General features: G+C 43.1%; 3 protein-coding genes across 3 annotated transcripts; 2 read left to right on the top strand and 1 right to left on the bottom strand.

Annotated features, from left to right (window-relative positions):
• Positions 1–2,070: 2,070 nt before the first annotated feature.
• gfi1ab (growth factor independent 1A transcription repressor b) lies at positions 2,071–4,357 on the top strand. Its single transcript, XM_067230766.1, has 6 exons — positions 2,071–2,182; positions 2,673–2,852; positions 3,132–3,520; positions 3,639–3,776; positions 3,889–4,054; positions 4,179–4,357. Exons 1-6 carry the CDS (start codon positions 2,071–2,073, stop codon positions 4,355–4,357), a joined length of 1,164 nt encoding a protein of 387 aa, XP_067086867.1.
• Positions 4,358–15,190: 10,833 nt separating this feature from the next.
• LOC136936616 (glomulin-like) lies at positions 15,191–20,507 on the top strand. The gene is made up of 18 exons (XM_067230223.1): positions 15,191–15,229; positions 15,509–15,634; positions 16,392–16,496; positions 16,599–16,707; positions 17,158–17,398; positions 17,535–17,631; positions 17,768–17,934; positions 18,327–18,380; positions 18,496–18,526; positions 18,617–18,706; positions 18,792–18,833; positions 18,926–18,999; positions 19,126–19,210; positions 19,493–19,602; positions 19,733–19,796; positions 19,996–20,131; positions 20,228–20,319; positions 20,415–20,507. The coding sequence occupies exons 1-18, from the start codon at positions 15,191–15,193 to the stop codon at positions 20,505–20,507; spliced, it is 1,755 nt and encodes a 584-aa protein (XP_067086324.1).
• A 285-nt stretch (positions 20,508–20,792) lies between these two features.
• Positions 20,793–22,448, bottom strand: LOC136936614 (protein SPO16 homolog). The gene is made up of 5 exons (XM_067230222.1): positions 22,380–22,448; positions 21,915–22,008; positions 21,377–21,548; positions 21,065–21,143; positions 20,793–20,906 (listed from the first exon to the last, which is right to left on the bottom strand). The coding sequence occupies exons 1-5, from the start codon at positions 22,446–22,448 to the stop codon at positions 20,793–20,795; spliced, it is 528 nt and encodes a 175-aa protein (XP_067086323.1).
• Positions 22,449–22,503: the final 55 nt, after the last annotated feature.

The raw sequence follows: 22,503 nt of genomic DNA, 5'->3' as shown, positions 1-22,503 counted from the left end.
CGCCTCAACGCAGGTTTGTAATTTATCAAACCTATTCCGTTTTTTTGTTTTAATAAGTCTTCTACAAGACTTCACTGGGTTTTGATATTTCTGGCACAATTACGTTAAGCTTTAGCCCATAACATGTCAAATATGATCGAATAATTTAGTTAACTGCATCACCTATGCAGCATTGTTTACTTACATAGCCTATGCTATTTGAATTTCAGATTTGATCTAATGGCGAGATTCTTTCATTCATCCACTGTATCGGATAAAACTCGTTGTTACTCTCGTTCAGTGAGGCTGAATGTCGTATTTTGCAAACGTTTTAAAATATATATATTTGATTTAAACAAACTTTTTTATTCATTTATATAAGTATGTCACATGCCCTGTTGCCATTATTGACACACCAGCAAATGCGGCCATAATGCACAAATATATTTTTATAAACTAATAGTAAATAATGATGATTATTATATCATTCTACAATTAGGCAAACAGTAGCCTATGGCGATCTTATCTTGAAGATAAGAAAAAAAACGTGACGGGTTTAAGGTACGCATCAGTGGTTTGTGGCGAGCCATAGCCTACGACTTCGTTTTTATCGGTAGCCTGCATATCTTTTCGAACTAAATGTAGGCCCGGATGCCTTGTGGTAATGTGTCTAATCTACATAGGGCCTGGTGCTTTGATTTCCTGTAAGGGTCGTGTTTCTCGTGTCAATGATAATGGCCATACTAGGAGAGGGAGGATTGAGATGCACATCAATGCTAAACTTGTCCAATAGTAGGCTCAACCAACATTTGACTAATTAGCAGAGTATAAACTCATCAGCCCATATCTTAGGCCTATATATTTAGCTATCCTACTGTTCCTTTGTAGGCTATAAGCTACAAAATAGTTTATTATTATGGTTTTCACCTGGTCGTAAAACTGTCATGTCGCAGAAGAAAAAATAATTTGTATCATAGAGGATAGTGACATAGCCTACCTTAACGACAAACGATAATCTAATTGACAACTATCAAACTAAGATGTACAATGTTATGGATATGGTAGGATATCAAGTACATGTATGAAATGATGGCACGCGCCGTCTTTGTTAAATCTTGTAGGCAAGGAGAAGTATCAGACAGACCCTGCTGGTGCGAGAGATGATAGTCTATGGTTCGGTGCGCAATTGAATTTCAGCCGGCAATAATCGTACCGAGTGTGACAGGTGAACAGAGCACCTCTGTTACTGGCAGGCCAGACCAAATATTAGTTACGAAAAGAAATACGAAACTGCGGTTAGCCTACAGGCTTATAGAGTGACTGTTGCTGTTAAGAATAGGGTAGGCCTATATGCAGTTCTGAAAGTCAGAAATTCTAGACTATCAAAACAATAATAGTTGCCTACCTTGTTGAGAAATAAGTAGCCCAAACACTGACACAATTTATCGTCAATAATATAATCGTGATTCATCTCGGGTATAGGCTATAAATGGCCTATTTATTGGCCCATCCAAACGTAAACATTAGCCCATTTTAAGGATTAAGTTTTAAACCTGAAAACGCATTTTGCAGTTAGGCTATTATAAAATCCCCATGGCATATAACCTGTACTATTTAAAACTCACATTGCATAATTTCTTGAAAAGTGCTACACCAGACTGGCTCTCTGCTTGTCTCCACATTTCCTCGGGCCCCCCGGAACCAGGGATTGAGTAACACATTGATAAAGCAGTGTATCACTTATCCTGATTGCCATGGGCTTTAATTCCCCCTGGAGATGGAGAGTCTGATCCGCGAGAGCTGCCTTGCGTTTGTTCTAGGGTGGACCAATCACAGACGCGAGGCGGCAGGGAGCGCTTGCTCGGGCACCTGTCCCGCGCAACACCTGGCAGACGGGGAGGGTGAGTTTGCGCATGCGTCCTCCTTATCCAAAATCTCTTATAGCCTACATGACCATGCATCTCAACCAGTGGTCTTTAAATCCTTTCAGGGATAAAAACATAGCGGCTGCACCCGGGAAACTTGCAGATTTCTGGATCACAAGTGATTTTGGATATATCAATAAGGCTGAACGAGGAGAGGCGGAAAAGCATGCCTCGGTCATTTTTGGTGAAGAGTAAGAAAGCCCACAGCTATCACCAGCACCGGTCCTTAGAAGATGACAACAACAGATTGGATACGGTATTAGCACATATATGTGCAGGTATGTGGACATACGTTTCTGGCTAGGCTATATGTTGATCAGATAGGCTATAGGCTACATAGGAATTGTAAAGGAATTAAAAAATACAAGAATGCTAAAACAAAAAGTTTAGTTAATTTAACTGACAAAATAATGTGAGGTGCTGACGAGCTGTCGGCCACCCATTTCCTTTCTATGTTTTTTTTGGTAGAAAATCTTTTCGTGACACATTTCCACGGAACTCGCCTATTAATCACAAAACAAACCACTCTAACTAAAGACCTATTCCACAATTATGCAACTATGTTCGTGTTAAGGATATAGCTGAGACTTGGCATTATTGACGTTTAAGGGTTATGCTACACATTTTTGTAGGCAAGTCTCAGTTAATCGAAATCAAATGTAGGCCTACTTAATTTTTTATCCTCTTTCCTCACAAATGGATGCTTCTCACTTTGGTCACTACACAGCCGAAATGATTAGTTTTTTTTTCTCTCACATCTGACTACAGAGAGTAAATTTCCAGAGGACACAGATGCTATCGATACAAGCGGGTTCAGTTCGCACTCTCATCTGGCGGACACCGGTGACTTCTCCTCCAAGTCGCCGTACAGCTGTGGGGATGGTGTGTGCGATCGGTCTCCAGATTATGAAGACTTGTGGCGGCCTCCATCACCATCAGCTTCACCAGGTAGAGAACACGGACCGCTGACACCCTATCATTAGGCTAGCCTACCTAAAATAGACAAATAATAAAATAAATAAAATAACAGCCAATTTTTCATTCAAAAAGTTATACATTTGCATAGCCAGTCTAATTGCATTCAGAGATATGCCCAGTTAATAGGCTAGTCTATTTCATATCCTACATATTTATAGTCGCTTGTGTGAATACTGATAACCTATAGCCTACATAGGCCCATGCGTCCAGACCCCAAATGCCCTAATCAGATTCGTTCACTTCCAACAGTTGATTCCGAGAAATCATTATCACATTCGGTGGATGAGACGCAGCCCTTTGCCGTACCGTTTCGGCCTTATGCTTGGAGCACGTCTTATCCGGGATCTGATACAAGACATCTGGTCCAGCCCTACCATCACCACATTGACGTGGAGAGGAACCCACCCCTAGGCTTCTATAGTGACCGGAGCATCGAACAATCCCTCTTTACAGAGAGAAATCTTGGAGCAGAAAATTACAGTGATTACAGGGCTTCCGCCGGCCTGTTCGAGAGAAACGCTATCCCCGCGTTGTTTACAGAAGGAAACATTCATGGCAAAAGTTCTGAAATCAAGACTGACTTGCTGTGCTCACGTCTTATTCTTAATGGTGCTTATAAATGCATCAAATGCAGCAAGGTAAGCGACTTCAATTCTACGTTTTGTCGTTAATGATGTTTCAAAACACACTTTCTTATATGTATTTTTTTCTACATCCTTTTAAGTTGTATGTCCTATACTGTTTCTTATTGCGCAGGTGTTCTCGACTCCACACGGATTAGAGGTTCATGTCCGCCGATCGCACAGCGGGACAAGGCCATTTGCATGTGAAATCTGCGGCAAAACCTTCGGGCACGCTGTCAGTCTCGAACAACACAAAGCAGTGCACTCACAAGTATGTTAACTCCGCATGTTAACTTGTATTTAAATGATTTGGCTTCACTCGTTGCCCCGTGGCGTTACAGGTGTTAATTGAAAATAAACCTACACTTTTTATATCTCAACAGGAAAGAAGTTTTGACTGCAAAATCTGTGGCAAAAGTTTCAAAAGGTCGTCCACCCTGTCTACGCATCTTCTCATCCATTCTGACACAAGGCCTTACCCATGCCAGTTTTGCGGCAAGAGATTCCATCAGAAATCAGACATGAAAAAGCACACTTTCATCCACACAGGCAAGTAGACTCGATATCTATTTTTAAAACCAGCCTACCAATAGGATATATAGGCTATTGGCAATTGCGTCTTTATGAAATGCAAGTTGACATGCTGGTTAATGTAAACGTTTTCATTCCTCAGGTGAGAAGCCGCATAAATGTCAGGTGTGTGGAAAGGCATTCAGTCAGAGCTCCAATCTCATAACTCACAGCCGAAAACACACGGGCTTCAAACCATTCGGCTGTGATCTCTGTGGAAAGGGATTCCAGAGGAAAGTGGACTTAAGAAGGCACAAAGAAACACAACATGGCCTCAAATGAAAAGCCATATCCACAAACATAGTCTAAGGACCAGGACACCGAACACTAAGAATATATATAGAACTAGGTTAATTGCTATAGAACTAATCGAAAAGAAAAAAAAACGAACCACTTGAAAAAAGTTTCCATCCCTGTAATTTTTCAGCATTTTTTTAATCTGAAAGAACCTGAATTTCTGTAACCGATGTTGTTCCAAAAACACCTTAGGGAAATGTGGTTTTATTGAAAGTTTGGAACCTGGAGAACACGGAGAGAGTGAAAATTAAGAATGTTTCTATCCTTACACTTTTTAAAGATGTAAGGCAACACGCCTTTTGTTATAGCAGGACAAACTATGTCTTCGACTTTCGAATAACATTTTTCTACAATAATTCGGATTTGTTAGGCAGCAAAAGCATTATAGGCTATGGCGAAGTTGATTACATTCTATGCTATGATAAGTCTAGGTTCAAGTCAAAACTGTTCCGAAACCATGGGGCGGAACTGTCTGAACCCTAAATATTTATACAAGCCTAAATAACTGGATTAGCAATAAAACAAACCAAGCGATTGTGTTTTGACATTCGTAAAATCAGCGTTTCTCCAAAGAATGTAGGCAGGGCCTATTTATGTTTTCAGTTCAAGGATTTGAATGCGGGCAAAACATGATATACACAATGCTAGGCAATGTGATTTAATGATGGTTATAGCCTATTAGAGGAGTAGAATAAGCTCACCTACTCATTTTCATAAACTAATTCAGCCATGTTGTTTCCATCCTACTTTTCAAATTGCACATGTTTTTTATAGAGAATATCAGCTTCTGTATATTAAGATGTTGTTTATAAATGTCAAACCGTATTTATTTAACATATTCTTGTTTGAATAAAATATTTAAATGAAAACATTTTTTATGTAGGCCTATTTGATTTACATTTGTGATAGTGTTCATCAATCCAGTCAGGGTGAACAGAATTCTGAGCGATAGCCTATTCCATATTAATGCATTTTAAATAACGATATAGTCTTGATTCCCACAAAAATTAAGAAGTCAAAATAACAATAAAATGCTCTTCTGAATTAGAAATCAGGAACTAAAAATAATTATTTTATTTTCAAATCAATCAAACAATAGCCTATACAGTCTATTGATACCTTTTATTCCAACACGATCCTCAGGTCTGCAGTCGTGGTAAAGTGAATGTGGATGGACTGCGATGGATAAATGTTTAAATAAGTTATTTCGTCTTAAATTGATTTAAAAAAATCTATGGAGACAATGCAAGGCACGCATAGACTACGTTTATTCCTTGCTCAACGGACTAATAGCTCTATAAAAGTGCTTTCTTGCCTTTGGCTATTTTACTGAACTCTGAGAGGAAACCACAACATGTCATGGTGTCACAGGCATCGTTTTCAGGCGGCATCAGACAGGAAAGATTGGAGTAAGATTATGTCCATGCTTGAATTATTCATTTTGCCTACCAAGCCAATTTGTGTTCATGTTTATAAAAAAAAGTTTAGTTTTTTTCCCCTCTAGTTGTCCACATAAATTAAATACAAAACAGCATCTAACATCAACCATACCTTTTGTCACATATTACACACGTTCAAATATTTTATAAGTACCGTATATGTAATCTATTATAATATTTGGAGTATAGAATTCAAAGAGTATAGTATGGAATTTTTGCCAGTTGTCATCTGGCAGACAAGTTATTTGTTTTGACTCTGCAGTCCAAAGTCACTTGTTTGCACCGTAAACATTGCCAACTTGCTAGACTGACTACTCACATGCTTTTATGGCCGTTGTTTGTGAAGTAAAGTTTTGAGAACGGAATTTAATTGCACCTGTGGATCTACAGTCAGACCCAAAACGGCACAGCAAGGATCAAAGGCACACAGGCAACATCTCAATCTGAAGCACTGCTCGGGTTCATCTGCCAAAACATTGACTTTAATGTAAGGACCCCTGAATTGACTCAACATTTTCACATTGTTTTAAAACAAACAAAATGGACAACAAAAAAGCACAAAGCATAAGAAGGTGCACATCGATGAAGCACAGCATATTTGACGGGATAATACTACATATTCAAAATAGTATACATTTAATTCATTCATTGTCCATCATGATTTTATTAACAGTAGCTGCCATGTCTCTACAGTGTGTCCAAGGTTAAGTTGACCGCCATTGTTATGATTTTAGCTAAAAAGGCAAGAGTGAGACGACTCAATCAGGAAGTCTTCCTTTTACATTGATTGAAATCACTGACTCACAAGGATTTTTAATGGTTCAGTTAACCCCAAATCCTATAACATTCAGGCCTGCGAAAATACTGAATATTTTAAACCCCCAGATGACTAGACTGAGGACTACAGGAAAATGCACGCTTATTTAACCAGAGAGAGAGCGAGAGACACAGAGAGAGAGACAGAGACACAGAGAGAGACACACAGAGAGAGAGAGAGACACACAGAGAGAGAGAGATACACAGAGAGAGAGTGTGTGTGTGAGTATATGTGCGGGAATTATCTGTCAGTATGAACAGTATGATGTTCTAGCCCTCCATACATTCTAAGCTTTATGAACTACTCTAACAAATTCCATAATTGTCAAATTATTGAGGTTATTTGTCAAATTTACTTTACAATTATACTTCCTTATTCAAGTATTCCAAGATCAGACTGATTCAGTCTTTTCACTGACTGGTGATTGGTGTGACTGGCCCCCAACTTTCACATTGGTCCATCAACTGTCACCAACTGTCAACTTGGTTGGTAAGAAGATTCACCGAAGAGCCAGGATTTCTGCAGGAAGAAAGGCATCCTTTCCATTAAGTGCCTTAAACACTCTGAGGTAGCCTCAAGCTCTTTAACCCCCAAGTCACGTACAACTCTGAGCTTAAATCAAACGGTCTGTGTAATCAAGGTTCCACATGGCTTTGTGCCAGAATGCTGTTGTGTTTTTTCATCAAAAGTCTCACTCTGTTGTGGATTAAAACAAATATTTATTTCATTCAGATCAACAGTGAATCACAGTTTGTCATATCTGAAACAGAATGGCTCGTTTGTGTGCTACTGTAGGCCCAGTAGACTAGTCTCAGTTGCACCCATCCCGTGGTTTACTCAGAGAGGTGAAGGCTTTTCAAGCAAAGTCAAATAAGCCATTAGGCTGGCCAGATTTTCCTCCAAGGCCCTTGGCTGGTTTCAGAGCATTACCCCACAGCCCCCAGGCATATCAAATATGAATAGAAAAAGTCTTGGAACGGCTCAATCGATTTTGAGTGTCTGAGTAATCAGAGTACTGCATTCTGAGGTTCGGAATCCAGGCCCGAGTCCAGGCCCTGATTCTCAATCCCCTTCCAACACACACACACACACAAACAATACGTGTTGCACAAACACGCTTGAAACTGACTGTTCTACAATCATTGCAATTACAGTGGTCTCTCGTGACATGGAGAACATACTGTACATGTGCAGTTCGAGAATTCAGAGTGCCGGTTCTGGTGGTCTGAACAATTTATTATTCATGTCAAATAACGCATCAAATATAAAAGAGATCTTTAAGGCATGCTTCGGTTTTACCATTTCAGATCTCTCAATTGAGGTAATTCACAGCCTTGCTCATAGTTAAGTGTTACATAGCCAACTACTCATACTGTACACATCCACTGTACACATCTACACTGTAATCATCATATTCGTTTAGCCTATAGCCTTATTAATACTAAATACAGTACAAAATCTCATTAAGTCCTGTTTGGACAAACATCTCTCTGTAGCTTAGTTGACCCTCCACAAGAATCTAGGATATGTTGATTCCAGCATAGAGGAAAAAATGTCTGTTATATCGCGTCAAAGCCAAAAAGCGCTTTGTGCCGTTGTTAGTTGCTGGGACCCCTTTGGTTAGCTCTGGGTCTATTATGCTAGCAGGTAAGAGCATAGGGTGTGTGTGAGAGAGATAGAGCACTGCTTCACCCTCTACCTGCCTCCTCCCCTTTGACTGTCAGGACAGCAGAGGTGGGTGGACTGTGGAGGAGGTGAGTGTGTGTGTGTGTGTGTGTGTGGGGGGGGGGGGGGGTGCACGGCTCATATTGGGGCTGGCTCTTTTGTTGCAATGCCTTATTCATTATTCACCTGATCCGAAAAATAGACTGCCAGCCAACTGCACAGCTGTCATCAAGCAGCAAGGCGAAGACACAAATTATTCATGAATCTGGAAAGAAAAGGCAGGAGAATAGGGGGAAAAAATTATAACAAGAGATACCACTGTTAGCAGATGACAGCCGAAACACGCTGGTTGGGGGGGGGAAAGAGGTGGCCAGGCATACACAGATTCTCTGAGTCCCGACCCAGGCTTCACCCGGCTTTCCCTCCACATTAACCCTTGTGCTGCCTTCGGGTCACATGACCCAAAGGTTCATAACGCACCATCGTTGTGTTTACCCAATTTTACCCAATACAAAAACAAATAAAAATAATTTTCTTTTAACCGTCGCAATGTGGGGGGTCTGAGACAGCCGAACGGTTAAAAGAAAATGCTTCACTTTGTTTTTGTATGCGGTAAATCTGTCGCAATACGACGGTGGGTCACAATGACTGATGGGTCAGAATGACCCGAAGATAACACAAGGGTTAACCTGGCTTATCACACACACTGAACTCTTTATAACTGTTCACAGCTATGAAGACAATAAAGCATTTTAAATACAAGAGTTAACATGTTTGTCATTACATGTTATTTTTATACAACAGTTACAGTTATCTATTGGTTTCCTATCCTGCGAATAATCCAATGTTTTCTCTTGCACTGAAAAGGCCGAAGATCTACTGCTGATGGGAGAGTGTCAGGTCCTTCTCCAGACTGTCCCATCTGGGACGTCCTGTATGCTCACGGTAGAAGCCCTTACTGGTTTCAGGCCTGTTTAACATGACAAGTCCCTAAGCTACTGTCAGACTTCCTCCTCACTCCAGAGAGGCTGGCGTGAGGTGTTTTGTATGTGTGTGTGTTCGTGTGTGCACTAGGGTTTGGGGGGTGGGGGTGGGGGGAGCTTCTTAAGAGAAAATGGGCCGGCCCACTAGCAGTGACCGTACACTAGTGACAGCAGAGCTGCGCTGAGGCCACACAAGACAAGCGTGCCCTGAAAGCTTTCCATTAGCCCTACTCGGAGAGTCCAAGGCCCTGAACAGCATGTGTCCGGGGAGAGGACCACCAGTTTAAAGGGGGGGGGGGGGGGGGGGGGGAGGAGGAGGGGCTTGGTGTGGCGGTCTTCTTATTTTATTTATGTTTATCCGGTTCATTTAGCATTACATATCACTACACTATTTGGATGTGAGCTGTCACTCAGGAAAAACAGAAGGGGGGTTTTACAGCACAGCTCCGACCACAGAACTCCTCAGATTCCTCTGCTCCCATTGGTGCAGACAGGACCCTCTGGTCTGTTCTACACATTTACCGTGTTCGGGATGGACCTTCCACTAACACAAAGACAGGTTTTTTCCCCCTTCCTAAATCCTCTTAGCTTGTCTACAGTAGTACCGGTCCCTTGTCGTGTCAGCTTTGTTTCATCTTTATTTTAAGTCCCGCCTAATAACAAATGAATCCCGAGTATTGTGCTAAAAGGATTCACTTCTGTTAAAAGGGTTGATAACAAAAGGGCACTCTTTAGAGGATAGACAACATGTGACACGGAAATCCACAGAACGCAAGTGACAGGTAGAGCTTTCAAGCCTTTCATGTAAGAGCTGATTCACTTTGTTCGTTATTCATAAAGGATACAGGTTCTTACACCACTTACGTTTTGTCATCTACGTGGCGTCTACAGCGCAAGGCTTTTACGAATCTTACATTTCATCTTTTTGTTATCTGTCGCCTCCCGACCTGAAAACGTGATGTGATGCGTCACGTTGTTCTAGTGCCTCTCCTCCCTCTGCATCACTGGTGGACGTATCTGTAGTAGTTTTGTCCTTGCAAACAGCTTGCGATCTAAAAGGGGGCATTGAAGCACTGGATGTTGCTTGGTGATCCAGTCCCTCACTTAACCAGGTCTGATTGCAGCTATGAATCTCTCTGAAAAATTAATAAGATCCATTTCACAAATGACCAAGTCAAGCGTGTGCATGTGGCCAAATAGGGGAGTGAGAGAGAGAGATAAGAAGAGGGAGGAGAGAGAGAGAAACTGGGGATCTATAAGGGAGAACGAGAACCAGAGGAGGAGTACAAAATGCCAAAGATTTATTCTCAGCAATAATCAAATATTTATGCTGAGGCATTCAAGTAAAGTTACTTTTTGTGTTCTGATTTAATGAATGATTTGAGCAGAGGAGGACCTGGGAGGCACAGATGTTGGGCTCGCTGAAGTGCGGACTAATGCCTGTTCAGGGGGGTGCGCGGTCATGTGTCAGACTGCAGCAGGATCAAAGCGCAGTAAGGCCAGCATGGGGACGGCCATGGAGGGGGGAGAGCCAGTAAGTAGTTACCAGCCCCAGAGGACATCCACTGGACGCACAAACTCAATAGGAAACCCAGAAAAAAACCTGACGAGTTAAAAAAATAATAATATTATAATAATTTAAAAAAAGAAATCCTGCACGTTTCCCCGAATATAAAAGTGTTGACTAATCATGACACGGGTGTCTCTGAGTTGAAATAGTTGGAGAAGAAAATAGTAAAGCTGATCAAATGATGAGGTGAAAGTGATGCCACTGCATTCAATGTAATATGATTTTTTTTTTTTACAACGGTAATGGTAAATAATCGACATTGAGGGGGGTTATATTGCCAAACTCCCTGGCTGTGAAGGCCCAGGTTGCCATGGTTGTGTGTACAGTGGGATTGTTCCAAAATGACAAAGCCACAGTAAAAGGAAATAGATCCATGCTGCGCTGTGGACTCTCCCATTCGCCCTCTGGCACCATCTGAAACATTAATGATCACAAGTAGAATCTGATCTGGCCAGACCTACTCAAGAGTTTTACCTCTCCTCCATGTGCCCCACCCAGCTCGAGCATTCAAACAACACTGACTAAAGGTGCATAGTCCCATCGTCAGTTAAGATGATAATTGAAACTCAAATAAATCCTTTACACAATAGACAAAAACTAGCAAACAAACACAATAAAATAAGGATTCTACTTTGTTTTCACCTGTAAAATAAATATTCTGACTACCTATTTATTTTATTTTTAATTTACCATAATAAAAGCAAAATAAAAGATATGAGAACGAGTGATATGGAAGGCAGAGGATCAGCAGGCCTGAGGGAAGGCCCTCTAGCTGGGTATGAGGTGGTGGGGGACATGTCCCTGGCAGTTGAAATAGGAATTCTAACACTTGAGCGAGCATTTAAACGGATAAAAAGAGAAAAACACACAAAAAAAAGCCTAAAAGCCTCCATCACTCTCAAGGAGACACAGGAACCCCAAACACAGTGTCAGCATCTCTAAACATTATAGAGAGGGCCCGTGACTAAATCGCTTTGACAGCCAGTTCACATGTAACATTTCCGATTCCTCTACCCTGGGGAGTTGTGCCTAGTCTGGGCCTCTGTCTCCGGGGGTACCCAAGCCTCGCACACCATGATAGAGTGGACCCGGCCATGCCTGTGAGCCGTGACACACGCCAGGTATTGATCACAGCCAGACAGGGTGTCAGTCGACACATCTCAGAGAAACAGGAGCGAGGCGGCAGCTACTTGTGTCTGTTAAGGTCCCCTCTCTCTGTGTATTGATTGGGAACAAGTCGACACTGGTAATTGTCATCAAAATGCCGATTTACAAAAGGGCGCGCGGGCTCTGGTAAAGGCTGTGCGCTACGGTCGGTATGGATTTGTTGTTGCTGTTCCCCCGGCAGCGCCTGTTGACAGGCAGATGCTGATGTCCAGGAGAGAGCCAGACCAACACGCCTTTGTGTCGCTCCTTAGTGGCTTTCAGCTCACACCACTTTGTTAGTTCAAAGCAGCATTACGGCTTGTTGATAGACGTAAAAAAAAGGCCAGGCAACGTACGCACGACAGCAGTTACTTATGTACACACACACAACAAATGTGCACAAACATACACACACGTAGACAGGCCCCTCCCTTACAGCCCCTCCCTTGAATTGTTTGGTACAGGGGGGCAAAGCTTTTACAAAAGGGGGCCAGGGTCAGAATGTTCCCTTGTGAGACCAGGGGTTCCATTAGCCCGGTCTGCCAGGGCATTTCTGTTCCCTCAAAACTACTCCAAGCCCAGGCCTTCCAAGCCCTAAACCCACAACGACACTTAAGAGTTCACCGTGAGAGGAACCTCTCGTCGTGGACGGTTCTACAACCTTCTACCGCGAAAATTCACAGTTCGGTTTTCCCTGTGCCGTTCGCTACACGGAGGTCACATTTCCGTGCCTCGTTCACCGTTTGCTGTCGACAGCTGGTGCTCCTACGGCCATCCCCAATCCGAACGGTAAATCTACGCTGTATCAAAACAGAGCATATCTGTGTTTGAAATCATATGTATCAAACCCCCGCCACAGCGACGGCAGAGACCTGAGGGAGGTGGACTAAACATGGACGGGTGTTTTTTATTTTTTTCTGCTTTTTTTGTTGACAAGCAGCAAGGGTCTGGGGCGACGTCTGGTGAGCGACCGTAGTCATGTGTGCCGTCCCTGGGGATGGTCCTTTACCCTGGGATGGGCTGGGAGCTGAAGGGGTAAATGGTCCACTCACAAGCCTGTGTTCTCTAAGAGGTCACCAAGGAAATAAATATGGTTTAGGGGATAGAGGAGAGGAGACTTCGTGTTGACCTGAAAGCTCTACACACAATATATCTTACAGCTGGAAGCTGAAACAGCACAAAAACATGACAGGAATTAAAGGGGATTTTACTGAAATTAAGCAAGGACGGATTTAGAAGGCCATTGAGTTAGAACCTACCTCTACTATTGATAACCTGGTTTTATTATTTACATTTAGTCATTTAGTCATGTTATTATTTACATTTAGTCATTTAAACCAAAACAAACCTTAAAAAAAAAAGTTATGCGTTGTAATTCTATGTCTATTGTACAATAGTGCAGCATTCTGGAGATAAACCTCCACACACCTAGTTGGCTTCCTCTAAAACAGCAATGAATCTATTAGGTAGTCGGGTTACACAATTGTTTTCTTGTTGCTCTGCCAATTAAATATACATGGCCATGTGATAGCGGTGACCTGTGATGTGGCCACCAGAACGCAGCCGCTCCCCACATGCCTTTGGAAAAGCAGCAGAAATGTACTATGTAGACTACAGAATAACTAGGGCAAAGTACCATATACTGTACGAGATGTTACTAGTACCATATACATCTGTTCTGTGGTCCTAATCTTAATTATTTAATCACAGATTTTCTGAAATGAAGGGCCAGAATTATTTTTTACATTTAGGACTTTGTACAAGATGTTACTAGTACCATATACATCTGTTCAGTAAACAGTGGTCCTAATGTTAATTATTTAATCACAGATTTTCTGAAATGAAGGGACAGAATTATTTTTGACATTTAGGACTTTTTTCCAATTACATGTGAAAAGTGATTTTCTTTTATGAAAACTTCAGTCCATCAAAGCTTTTACGAATCTCCCTTAACGGCACAATGGACGACAATCTCCCAGATCACTTTGTTAAAACAGTGCCCTCCAGAGGTGAAGCTTTGTAAATGCTCTTATCTACAGCACTGACTAAAAGAATCAAATATTGATGTGAAGTTGAGCTGATTTTCCCTTGCTGGAAAAAAAGAACAATTCTTTGTATTCTTGGCACTGTTCCATGAGTGGGAAAACACAAAGTGTACAGTATTGTCTTACAATACATATTATGGATTATTTAACCAATAAAAAAATAATTTCTCTGTAATCATTACCTTAGACTCTCACAAGGTTGGATTCCATTCTCAAAGACTTCACAACAAAGGAAAATAAAAAAATGTTATGATACAAAGTGACAATCTACCCAAGAGATATTCCCCACTAGCACCAGCCTGTGTCAAAACCTAGTCAGCAGTCGACAATTAAGATGGACAAAATCAGGGGCCGACAAGTGTCCGTCTGTTTGCTGTGTGCGTGCTGCTGCTTTTGTTCAAAGCTTTCATCACGCCGCAATACAGAGAGTCGACCCAACTGGCAGATGTTGGCTAAATCCAACTGTTCAAACAGGCTGCTGTCCCTATTCATCTCAAATCAGGGTCCGAGCCGTACGTCCGCTAAGCCGTCTGACAGGCAGGAAGTCCATGATTGTTGGATATTACGTTACACAAACATTGGGGTTGTGGAGGAGACAGAGATGGGTTGCGTCATTTCGAAACCTTTGAGAGTGGGCGGTGGAACAATTTATCAACATACGACTCATAGATTTGTGTTCAAAAAACCACATTAAGAGATCGTCATATACCACTGGAGCATATGTGTGGGCATTGCTAAATATTGGTTTGGTTCTGTAGAATCCAATCTAGTTTAATTCCATGTCAATTGTGGGGGTGGTTAGTCGAAAGCACAACACAACAGTCCCTATGCCTCCTGCCTCTCATAAGGATTGTGGCCAAGTACCTCTTGACTACAGCCTTCTAGACACTTCTGTTATCAGCAGTCATGTAGGAGTGCTTTGCTTTAATCCTATTACATCTCGGGCACATAGCTGGCTAAGAGGTTTACCGACTGTCCTCCTGTCTCACACACACCCTTTCAACAAATTCACACTTGGCCGGATACGCTACTTGCACGTCCTCTGACAGGGTTTGCGCTCTTTATTAGAGGGTTGATATTCTTGATTGTAAACTACAGTTGGAAGCCCTGTAAGGACTGACAGCCAAGTCAGAACAGTGGAGACATGGTGATAATGACTGAGAACCAGTTCCATGATGTCATTCAGAGATGGGTAAGTCACCACTGAAGGAAACCGTGTTTATACAACATGCAGCTTTACTGGAAGGAAAAATACAACACGTGTTCTGTAGTGGATAAACCTCGAATGGAAATGTTGTTTTTAAAAACAGCCTAACTGTATTTCGCGCAAGTAAATCGCATTCCTGGGTGAAAAGCTTAACTCTCTTGATTACGAATCGAGCTAGGACTGGCTTCCTGAAAAGAGACCGATAACAAATAAATGAACAGGCTTGTTTTGACCTTGTTTGTCTTTCCGTTACCATTTTCCCAGCGAGATACCCCAGATGACAGTTTGAAACCAGAGGACCATGAGCTCTTCCAGAATGTTGGATCCACATGCATTGCTCAAGGTGACAGTGCCCAAATGCTGAATTTCATTCAGGACGACAAAAACCAGGTAACTGCTTCTCAACGAAAAACAAATAACCTGCACATCAACGCAACCCCCATCCCACATTAAATGTATAAAGAGTAACTGCTTTCTGAGGTGTACCAAGGCGTGAACAAGGATAATATTGACAGTGCAGGACTGCTGACCGTCCCAAAGGCCAGTCATTGTGAACACACAGTCGCATCTTACTGTCGTCAGTGACAACAGCCGGTAAAACAACGAACAGTGAGTGGTCACTGTTCGTTGTTTTACACCCTCACTCTGCCACCGCTCCTAGCTTGTTGACCTGTTGACCCAGAAGTGTGGGGGAGAAAAACAGTAGATATGCAGTCAGATTTCTCGCTCCACTGGTAACCCTCTTTGATATGGCCTTTCTTTAAGTGCCCTTGGTTGTCCCTCATCCCCATGGCAAACTCACTCTGGTGCCTTCACTTCCCAAAGCATGTGTCAGTGTTTTTCCTAACCCCTTTCAGGAGCTAAAAGAGACTCGCATGGCTTCAAAAGTTGACTTGCAAATGAAAAATCTGTGGACTTCAACTAAGTAGTGAAGGATTTGTCAAAGTAGCACAACCAGCTTTCCTCTACCAATACAGTTCATAGAAACCGCCAGCTGCTACGTTTGCCTAGGACTTGCACTTACTCAACCTGTGAGAAAGCAGTCAAAATCACACCCAAAAGAGTACATGCCGCTCTCTACACAAAGCTTAGCGCTCGATAGTGTTGTCTAAACAGTTACCATAACAGGTGCGGCTCTCTCTTTCAGAAAATAGTGAGATCTATGGGCTGTGGCCTCTTGGGAGTTCTGGTGAATGAGACGCCGAGGAAGAATAATTCTGACTGTCAGATCATCATGACACACCTGACAAAGGTGAGCAGGAGGAACGGCTCACAAAATCACTGATATCGTAAACCTGCAACGAGATAATCTTTAGCAACGAGTACATGTTTATTTTCTTACTTTCCGACCTAGACATGCAGACCAAAGGAGGTCCTGTTTGCTTTGCTTGAAACATTAAAGGATATTCATCCTGATGCCATTGCAGACACTGTCACAGTTGTCACCCCTCATCTTCAGACAGGTAACAATAGGACCTAGAAATGACTCCTAGCAACCGCTAGCTCGCACAGAAATCAATATAAATTGTGGTTTACATCACAATTTATATTCCCCATCACACATATTTAGGCAATATCTAAAAATGTTTAACAGCTGCCCATCTAACAACAAAGCAAACACGATTAAGTGTAATAGTCTAGTCCAGGGGTCTCCAACCCTGTTCCAAGAGAGCTTCCCGATTTAACACATCAACCAGCAAATTATAATAACCAGGTGGGCTAGATTACGACGGGGGAGGAAACCTTCAGCAAGGCAGCTCTCCAGGAACAAGGCTGGACAGCCTTGGTCTGATCAGTAGTCCAACGCTGCGCTTAGGTGGTGTCTGGCTCCCTCTGCTGCCTCCTGTAGTAACCCCACCTCTCCCCTGACGAGAGCCAGCAAGCCACACTGACGTCCTCGTTTGTCCCCGAAGCGCTGCTGCGTCTGGGGGAGGACAAGGCCCCCTCGGTGGGCCTGTCTCTGTCGGCTCTGCACAAGCAGGTGTCCAGGCTACCCGTGCCCTACACCCCCCAGCAGGAGACGGACGACGCGTACGGCCTGTGCCGCTGCTGCGCCGCCCTCACCGCCTTCCTGAGGCCCTTTGTGGAGGAGGTGAGGAGAGGAGACGGCGCTTCCTCTCGAGGCGACGGGCTGAGGACCGAGCTCCTCAAGTTGTAGGTGTCCTCCAGGGGTGTCTGTTGGGAGTCGGGCTCGATGGGGGAGGGACACGCTGTGGTGTCGGGGCTGGAGACCACAGAGATGAAGCAGATGGCTTGTTGTTGACGAGGGACGTCTTTTATCCCCTAACAGTTGTATGGAGAGCCTTAGAGAGCCTCTCCTTCAGGCACAACTAGACCAAGCCACGACGGAACGATCACCCATGTGGGTTTACGCAAGAGACACACTGGTGAGGCCAGGATATCCTTTTTCTTTTTTCCCCCTTTTAAAATGACTTTAAAAGACAAACAGTCTGAGGTTGGCGTGCACTTTTTCTTATCACCGGGACTGACACACGGACCCTGGTTATTTGGTACTGATTCTAGGTCACCCTCATGGTCGTTCAGGAGTCTCTCCCTGATCTCCTGTTCTACGGCTCTCTGAGGAAGAACCTTGCGGCTGACGACACTCGGGAGGTCCAGGCTCGTGCCTGCTTGGCGTACCTGATCTTCGTCCAGTTCATCAGCATTGAGAGCTTCCCAGCCGTCTTCAGGTGAGATCTCACCTGAGTGCTTCGGCGTCATGGCAACGTTTTGCAGTTAATATACGAGTAGAACGTCTGGGATCTATTTTAACCCTTGTGCTGCCTTCGGGTCACATGACCCAAAGGTTCATAACGAACAATCGTTGTGTTTACCCAATTTTACCCAATACAAAAACAATTTTTTAATTTTTAATTTTAACCTTTGCAATGTGGGGGGTCTGAGACAGTCCAACGGTTAAAAGAAAATGTTTCACTTTGTTTTTGTATGTGGTAAAGTTGTCGCAATACGATGGTGGGTCACAATGACTAATGGGTCAGAATGACCCGAATATAACACAAGGGTTAAAACCTTTTTTGCATGAAGATGGAATTTTTAACCCTTTCCTTCTTTCTTTGTTCAGTCCTGTGTTCGTTCTGCAGTGCAACATGGAATATATCAACCTGTTGCTGAGCAGGTATTTTATCTCGTCAACTACACTTCTTAAAAGGATACTAGCTTAACATGTTAATGATGTAATACCCTGAACTAGACTCAGACTTAAAGTTTGTGTTTTCTTCATCTCCCAACAGGAAGGATGAATCTTGGCTACTCAAAGGCTTGGTAAGGACGCAGTGGTAAAAAATGTCAGATACCACTGAGTAGTACTGCGAGAGGTTATATGCTAACCTCTTGGCTCTCTGTTTCATTCAGGCCTTGTATGCCAAAAGCTTGGAGCTGGTGGAAAACCGCAGCCTCCCTGTTGAGCTGCTGGAGCTGAATACTTTTTACACAGTTCCACAGGTGATTCAGTCAAGATATGGGATAAGACTTCACATTACACTGTGCAATGAATGAAGTCACTCATTTTGTTTTTGACCCGAAACAGAACCTGGTGCAAATCCTGACTGATTGTCCAATCAAGCACTTGGTAAGTAAAAACAATGCTGTTTGAAAAAGGCAGTTTTTATTTTAGATGCTGTAAAATTATCTCTTTAATCACTTTATTTTTCATGTTACCAGAGAGAAAGAGGTCTAAAGGTTTTCCAGCTCTTCATAGACAAATTGGATGTTGAGGCAAAACACAAGTTCTTCAGGTTAGATGTTTATCTCGATACAAAATTGAAAAGAAAGTTGACTTATTCTAAACTACTATGTCAACATGCCATATCACAAAAATTCCTCACAGTCAATGACCTTTAAGTTTACATTTCATGTTGCAGGTGCATATTAAAAACTACTCGCCATGCAGGAGTAGAGGGTTATGTGATCAAGAATATCAAAAATCAAGTTGAATACTCCATGAAGGTAAGGAAAGAGATGCCTTAGAAATGTGCCTCATCCACACAACAGCAATGATTACATTTACATTTAGTCATTTAGCAGACGCTCTTATCCAGAGCGACTTACAGTAAGTACAGGGACATTCCCCCGAGGCAAGTAGGGTGAAGTGCCTTGCCCAAGGACACAACATCATCGGCACAGCCGGGAATCGAACCAGCAACCTTCTGATTACTAGCCCGACTAGAATGATTAAATCAATCCCATTGCGAAGTGTGTCAGCCTCTATGTGTGTCCATGTGCCTCTAGCCAGGTAATATGAACGACCTGTTTGTGGGAGACCAGTTTCTCCCCCTGCTGAGCCTGGTGCTGTGTTTGCCCCAAGGCCCAGAGACTGACCTGCTACACGGCATGGACAGGTCAGTCGCACTGACCCCTAAGCGTCTGTCATCATCCTCCCCCTTTTCTCTGAAAATTTAAAACCCACGACAGGTCTTTAAAAGTGACGTTTCCATGAATGTTACCCACGTTATTTTATTTTCCACCTAGGATCATGGAGTCTCTGAATCTTTTACGTCTCCTGGTCATCAGAGACAAGGAATGGAAGAGAACTGTGAGTCGCTTAGCGGTTAGAACACCTACTATATCTGACGTTCATGACAACACAAGGCATTGACCCCCTCTTGTCCTGACGCCCCTCTGGTCCTGACGCCCCTCTGGTCCTGACCCCCCTCTGGTCCTGACCCCCCTCTGGTCCTGACCCCCCTCTGGTCCTGACCCCCCTCTGGTCCTGACCCTCTCCTCTGTTCCAGAGAGGGGCATGGATGGAGCTGTGTAAGATTAAGGACGACTTCCTGAAGCTACTGCGCGTGTGCCTGAGCTTGTCAAGATCTTACTACTTAGCGCAGGTCAAGACCATGAGAGAGGACCGAAAGATACAAGCAAGAGGTACACATACTCTGTTCACCCACACGGTCCCCTAAAACAGAAGTTAACTGTTTTCTTGTCCGTAAATACATTGTTCCTCCTTCTCTCTGCTTAAAGAGGCCAGAATGGCTGAAACAAGCATGGTGGTCAAAAGCATGACCGTGAAACAGGAAAAGGTGTCTGACATGCCCCCTGAGATCCAGTATCAGGTAGCCTAAATGAAACATGGCTTCATGTCACCATTTCTTGTTTATTTTTAACCACGGTATGAGATAATGATTAACGGTTACTCTTTTGGACTCAGGTACTGCAGAGCGCGTTGGTCACATTTGATCTGATGGAGAGCCTTATTTTCCGCATCGAAGAGATTACAGAAGAGAAAGAAGATCAGCAATAAAAACAAAAAAGCATTACTTTGTTGCTTCCTTCTAAATCACTCTCTGAGTACCTATTCCAATGTTTCTAATTACGTTTCTATTCAGCCTGTGAATAAAATACCAAATCCTCACAAAGCGCTTTCTTTATTGTCCATCATCAACAACAATTCTCAGCACTGCCTTCTTGGAACACACAACTGATCTCTGCCTCGCCATCTAAAGAGACCTTAACATCAAACTGAAACAGGTTTGTATGGTCGAGGGTCTTGACACCTACGTGGTTCCTGCGACCACAAGCTTGCTGCTCACCAGAGCATTCGGTCTCGGAGCATTTCCCACACTGGGCTGCTCTCTATGATGTGTGCCCGGGCCTGAGACATCCTCTCCCTCACTCTCTCCACATACGGCTTACTGGTTGCCTGGGAAATCACATCGGCCACGAACTAGATTCATTATTACCGAGGGAAATCTTTATTTTGGTGTTCTGTGTTTCTTGCTTTTTTTTCTTCTTCTTTGGCGTTGATTTGTTTACGTCACACCCACCTGATCCTGTGGCAGCGCCGACTTTTGTTCTTACCTTAGCGATGGTGAGCATTCCCTTGACTGCGTCGGCATGGCTACGAACAGGCAGGACACGGAGACTGCTACCAAGGAATCTGTAAGACAGAGTGCCTCTGAAAACTGGGCCGAATGACCGGAAAGTTCTAACAAATACACTCAATGACTTACCGTTACGTTTCAAGGCACCACCATTGTTACACAACTACTGGTTGAAAGTCCACGTGTGCATTTAATTATCCTTTTTGTAGCCTGATTTTCTATATTCTAAGAGTTCTAGATTTGTGAAACTTCAACAAGTAGTCTATCATTATAGCCTTATGGGATCTACCTTTGTTGAATCACTGATAAGGCTTCCAATTCCTTCTTCCCATAAAAAGAGGCTTGCAGAAGAAGGAAACTGTTGCGGTGGACCTGCACAAACTTCTTAATCCTGTCAAAAACATCTGATGCTTCTAGCCCTTCTGGAAGTTCTTGTGGGTTGACAATCAGAAATGCAGTTCCTGGACAACCAGATCCTACATTAGTTCATCACATTTGAACTGATTAGTTTAGATTGAAGGGTGATATGAAGCTCTTGCAGTGACCAATTAAGAAATGTTGCCATATGATGTTTTTTCAATACAGTAGCAGACATCCGGGAGATTGTACTGCATTTGCGGGCGTCAGGGAGCCGCTATTGAAATGCGGGAGACTCCCGGACCTTCCGGGAGACTTGTGATGTCTGCAGTAGCTTAATCAATCAATCATCTAACTGAAGACATGACACAGTAATTAACGACCTAACGTTAGCTGTGGGCCAGAGCTAAACTCATTGCGTGCTGGTGCAAGTATAAGCAATGTTTATGCTCACTGAGTGTGTTGTTTACCTGACAAAGGAAAAACCAAGGCCCCTGGCTCGACGCTGTCTGAAAACCGGATGCGATGCTGCTGCGCGCCGAGCATTCTTATAGCGTCATGGTTCTGTAGATTGCAATGTGGGAGTGACGAATCTTAATTGGGTTTTATCACATTCAGTACTAGCATGTGCCTGCATGTTATTTATCCAGGCCATTCGGTAATAGTTATTTGGCCTGAAATTTAACATGACTTTAAACGTTTAATTAAGCTATTGCTATTACATTAGAAGTGAAGCAAGCTATGCTATTTAGAGATTGTAGGCCTACGGCAACTTGACTATACGCTAGAGCTAGCTAGCTAGGCTATCAAGCTGGGTTAATTTTCCATTCATTCGTCGCTGTCAGTCACACAGTAGGCCTACAGACTGTAGGCCTACTGTGTGACTGATACTGTAGTACAGTATCAGACTCCTCAAGTTATTGACTGGAACATACCCGAAGTGATGTGCTGACTATAATTGTTGTTTTCCACAAATTAGCTTCGTCATTACCGTTGGGTGTCATTATACCGGGTCTGAATAGCGTTTGTGTGTTAGCGTTACTTGACACACGGGTCTGA

This window comes from Osmerus mordax, chromosome 27 (assembly GCF_038355195.1).
Source record: "Osmerus mordax isolate fOsmMor3 chromosome 27, fOsmMor3.pri, whole genome shotgun sequence".
NCBI lineage: Eukaryota > Metazoa > Chordata > Actinopteri > Osmeriformes > Osmeridae > Osmerus > Osmerus mordax.
The sequence above is the reverse complement of the archived record's forward strand: the minus strand, read 5'-3'. Positions and strand labels throughout refer to the sequence as shown.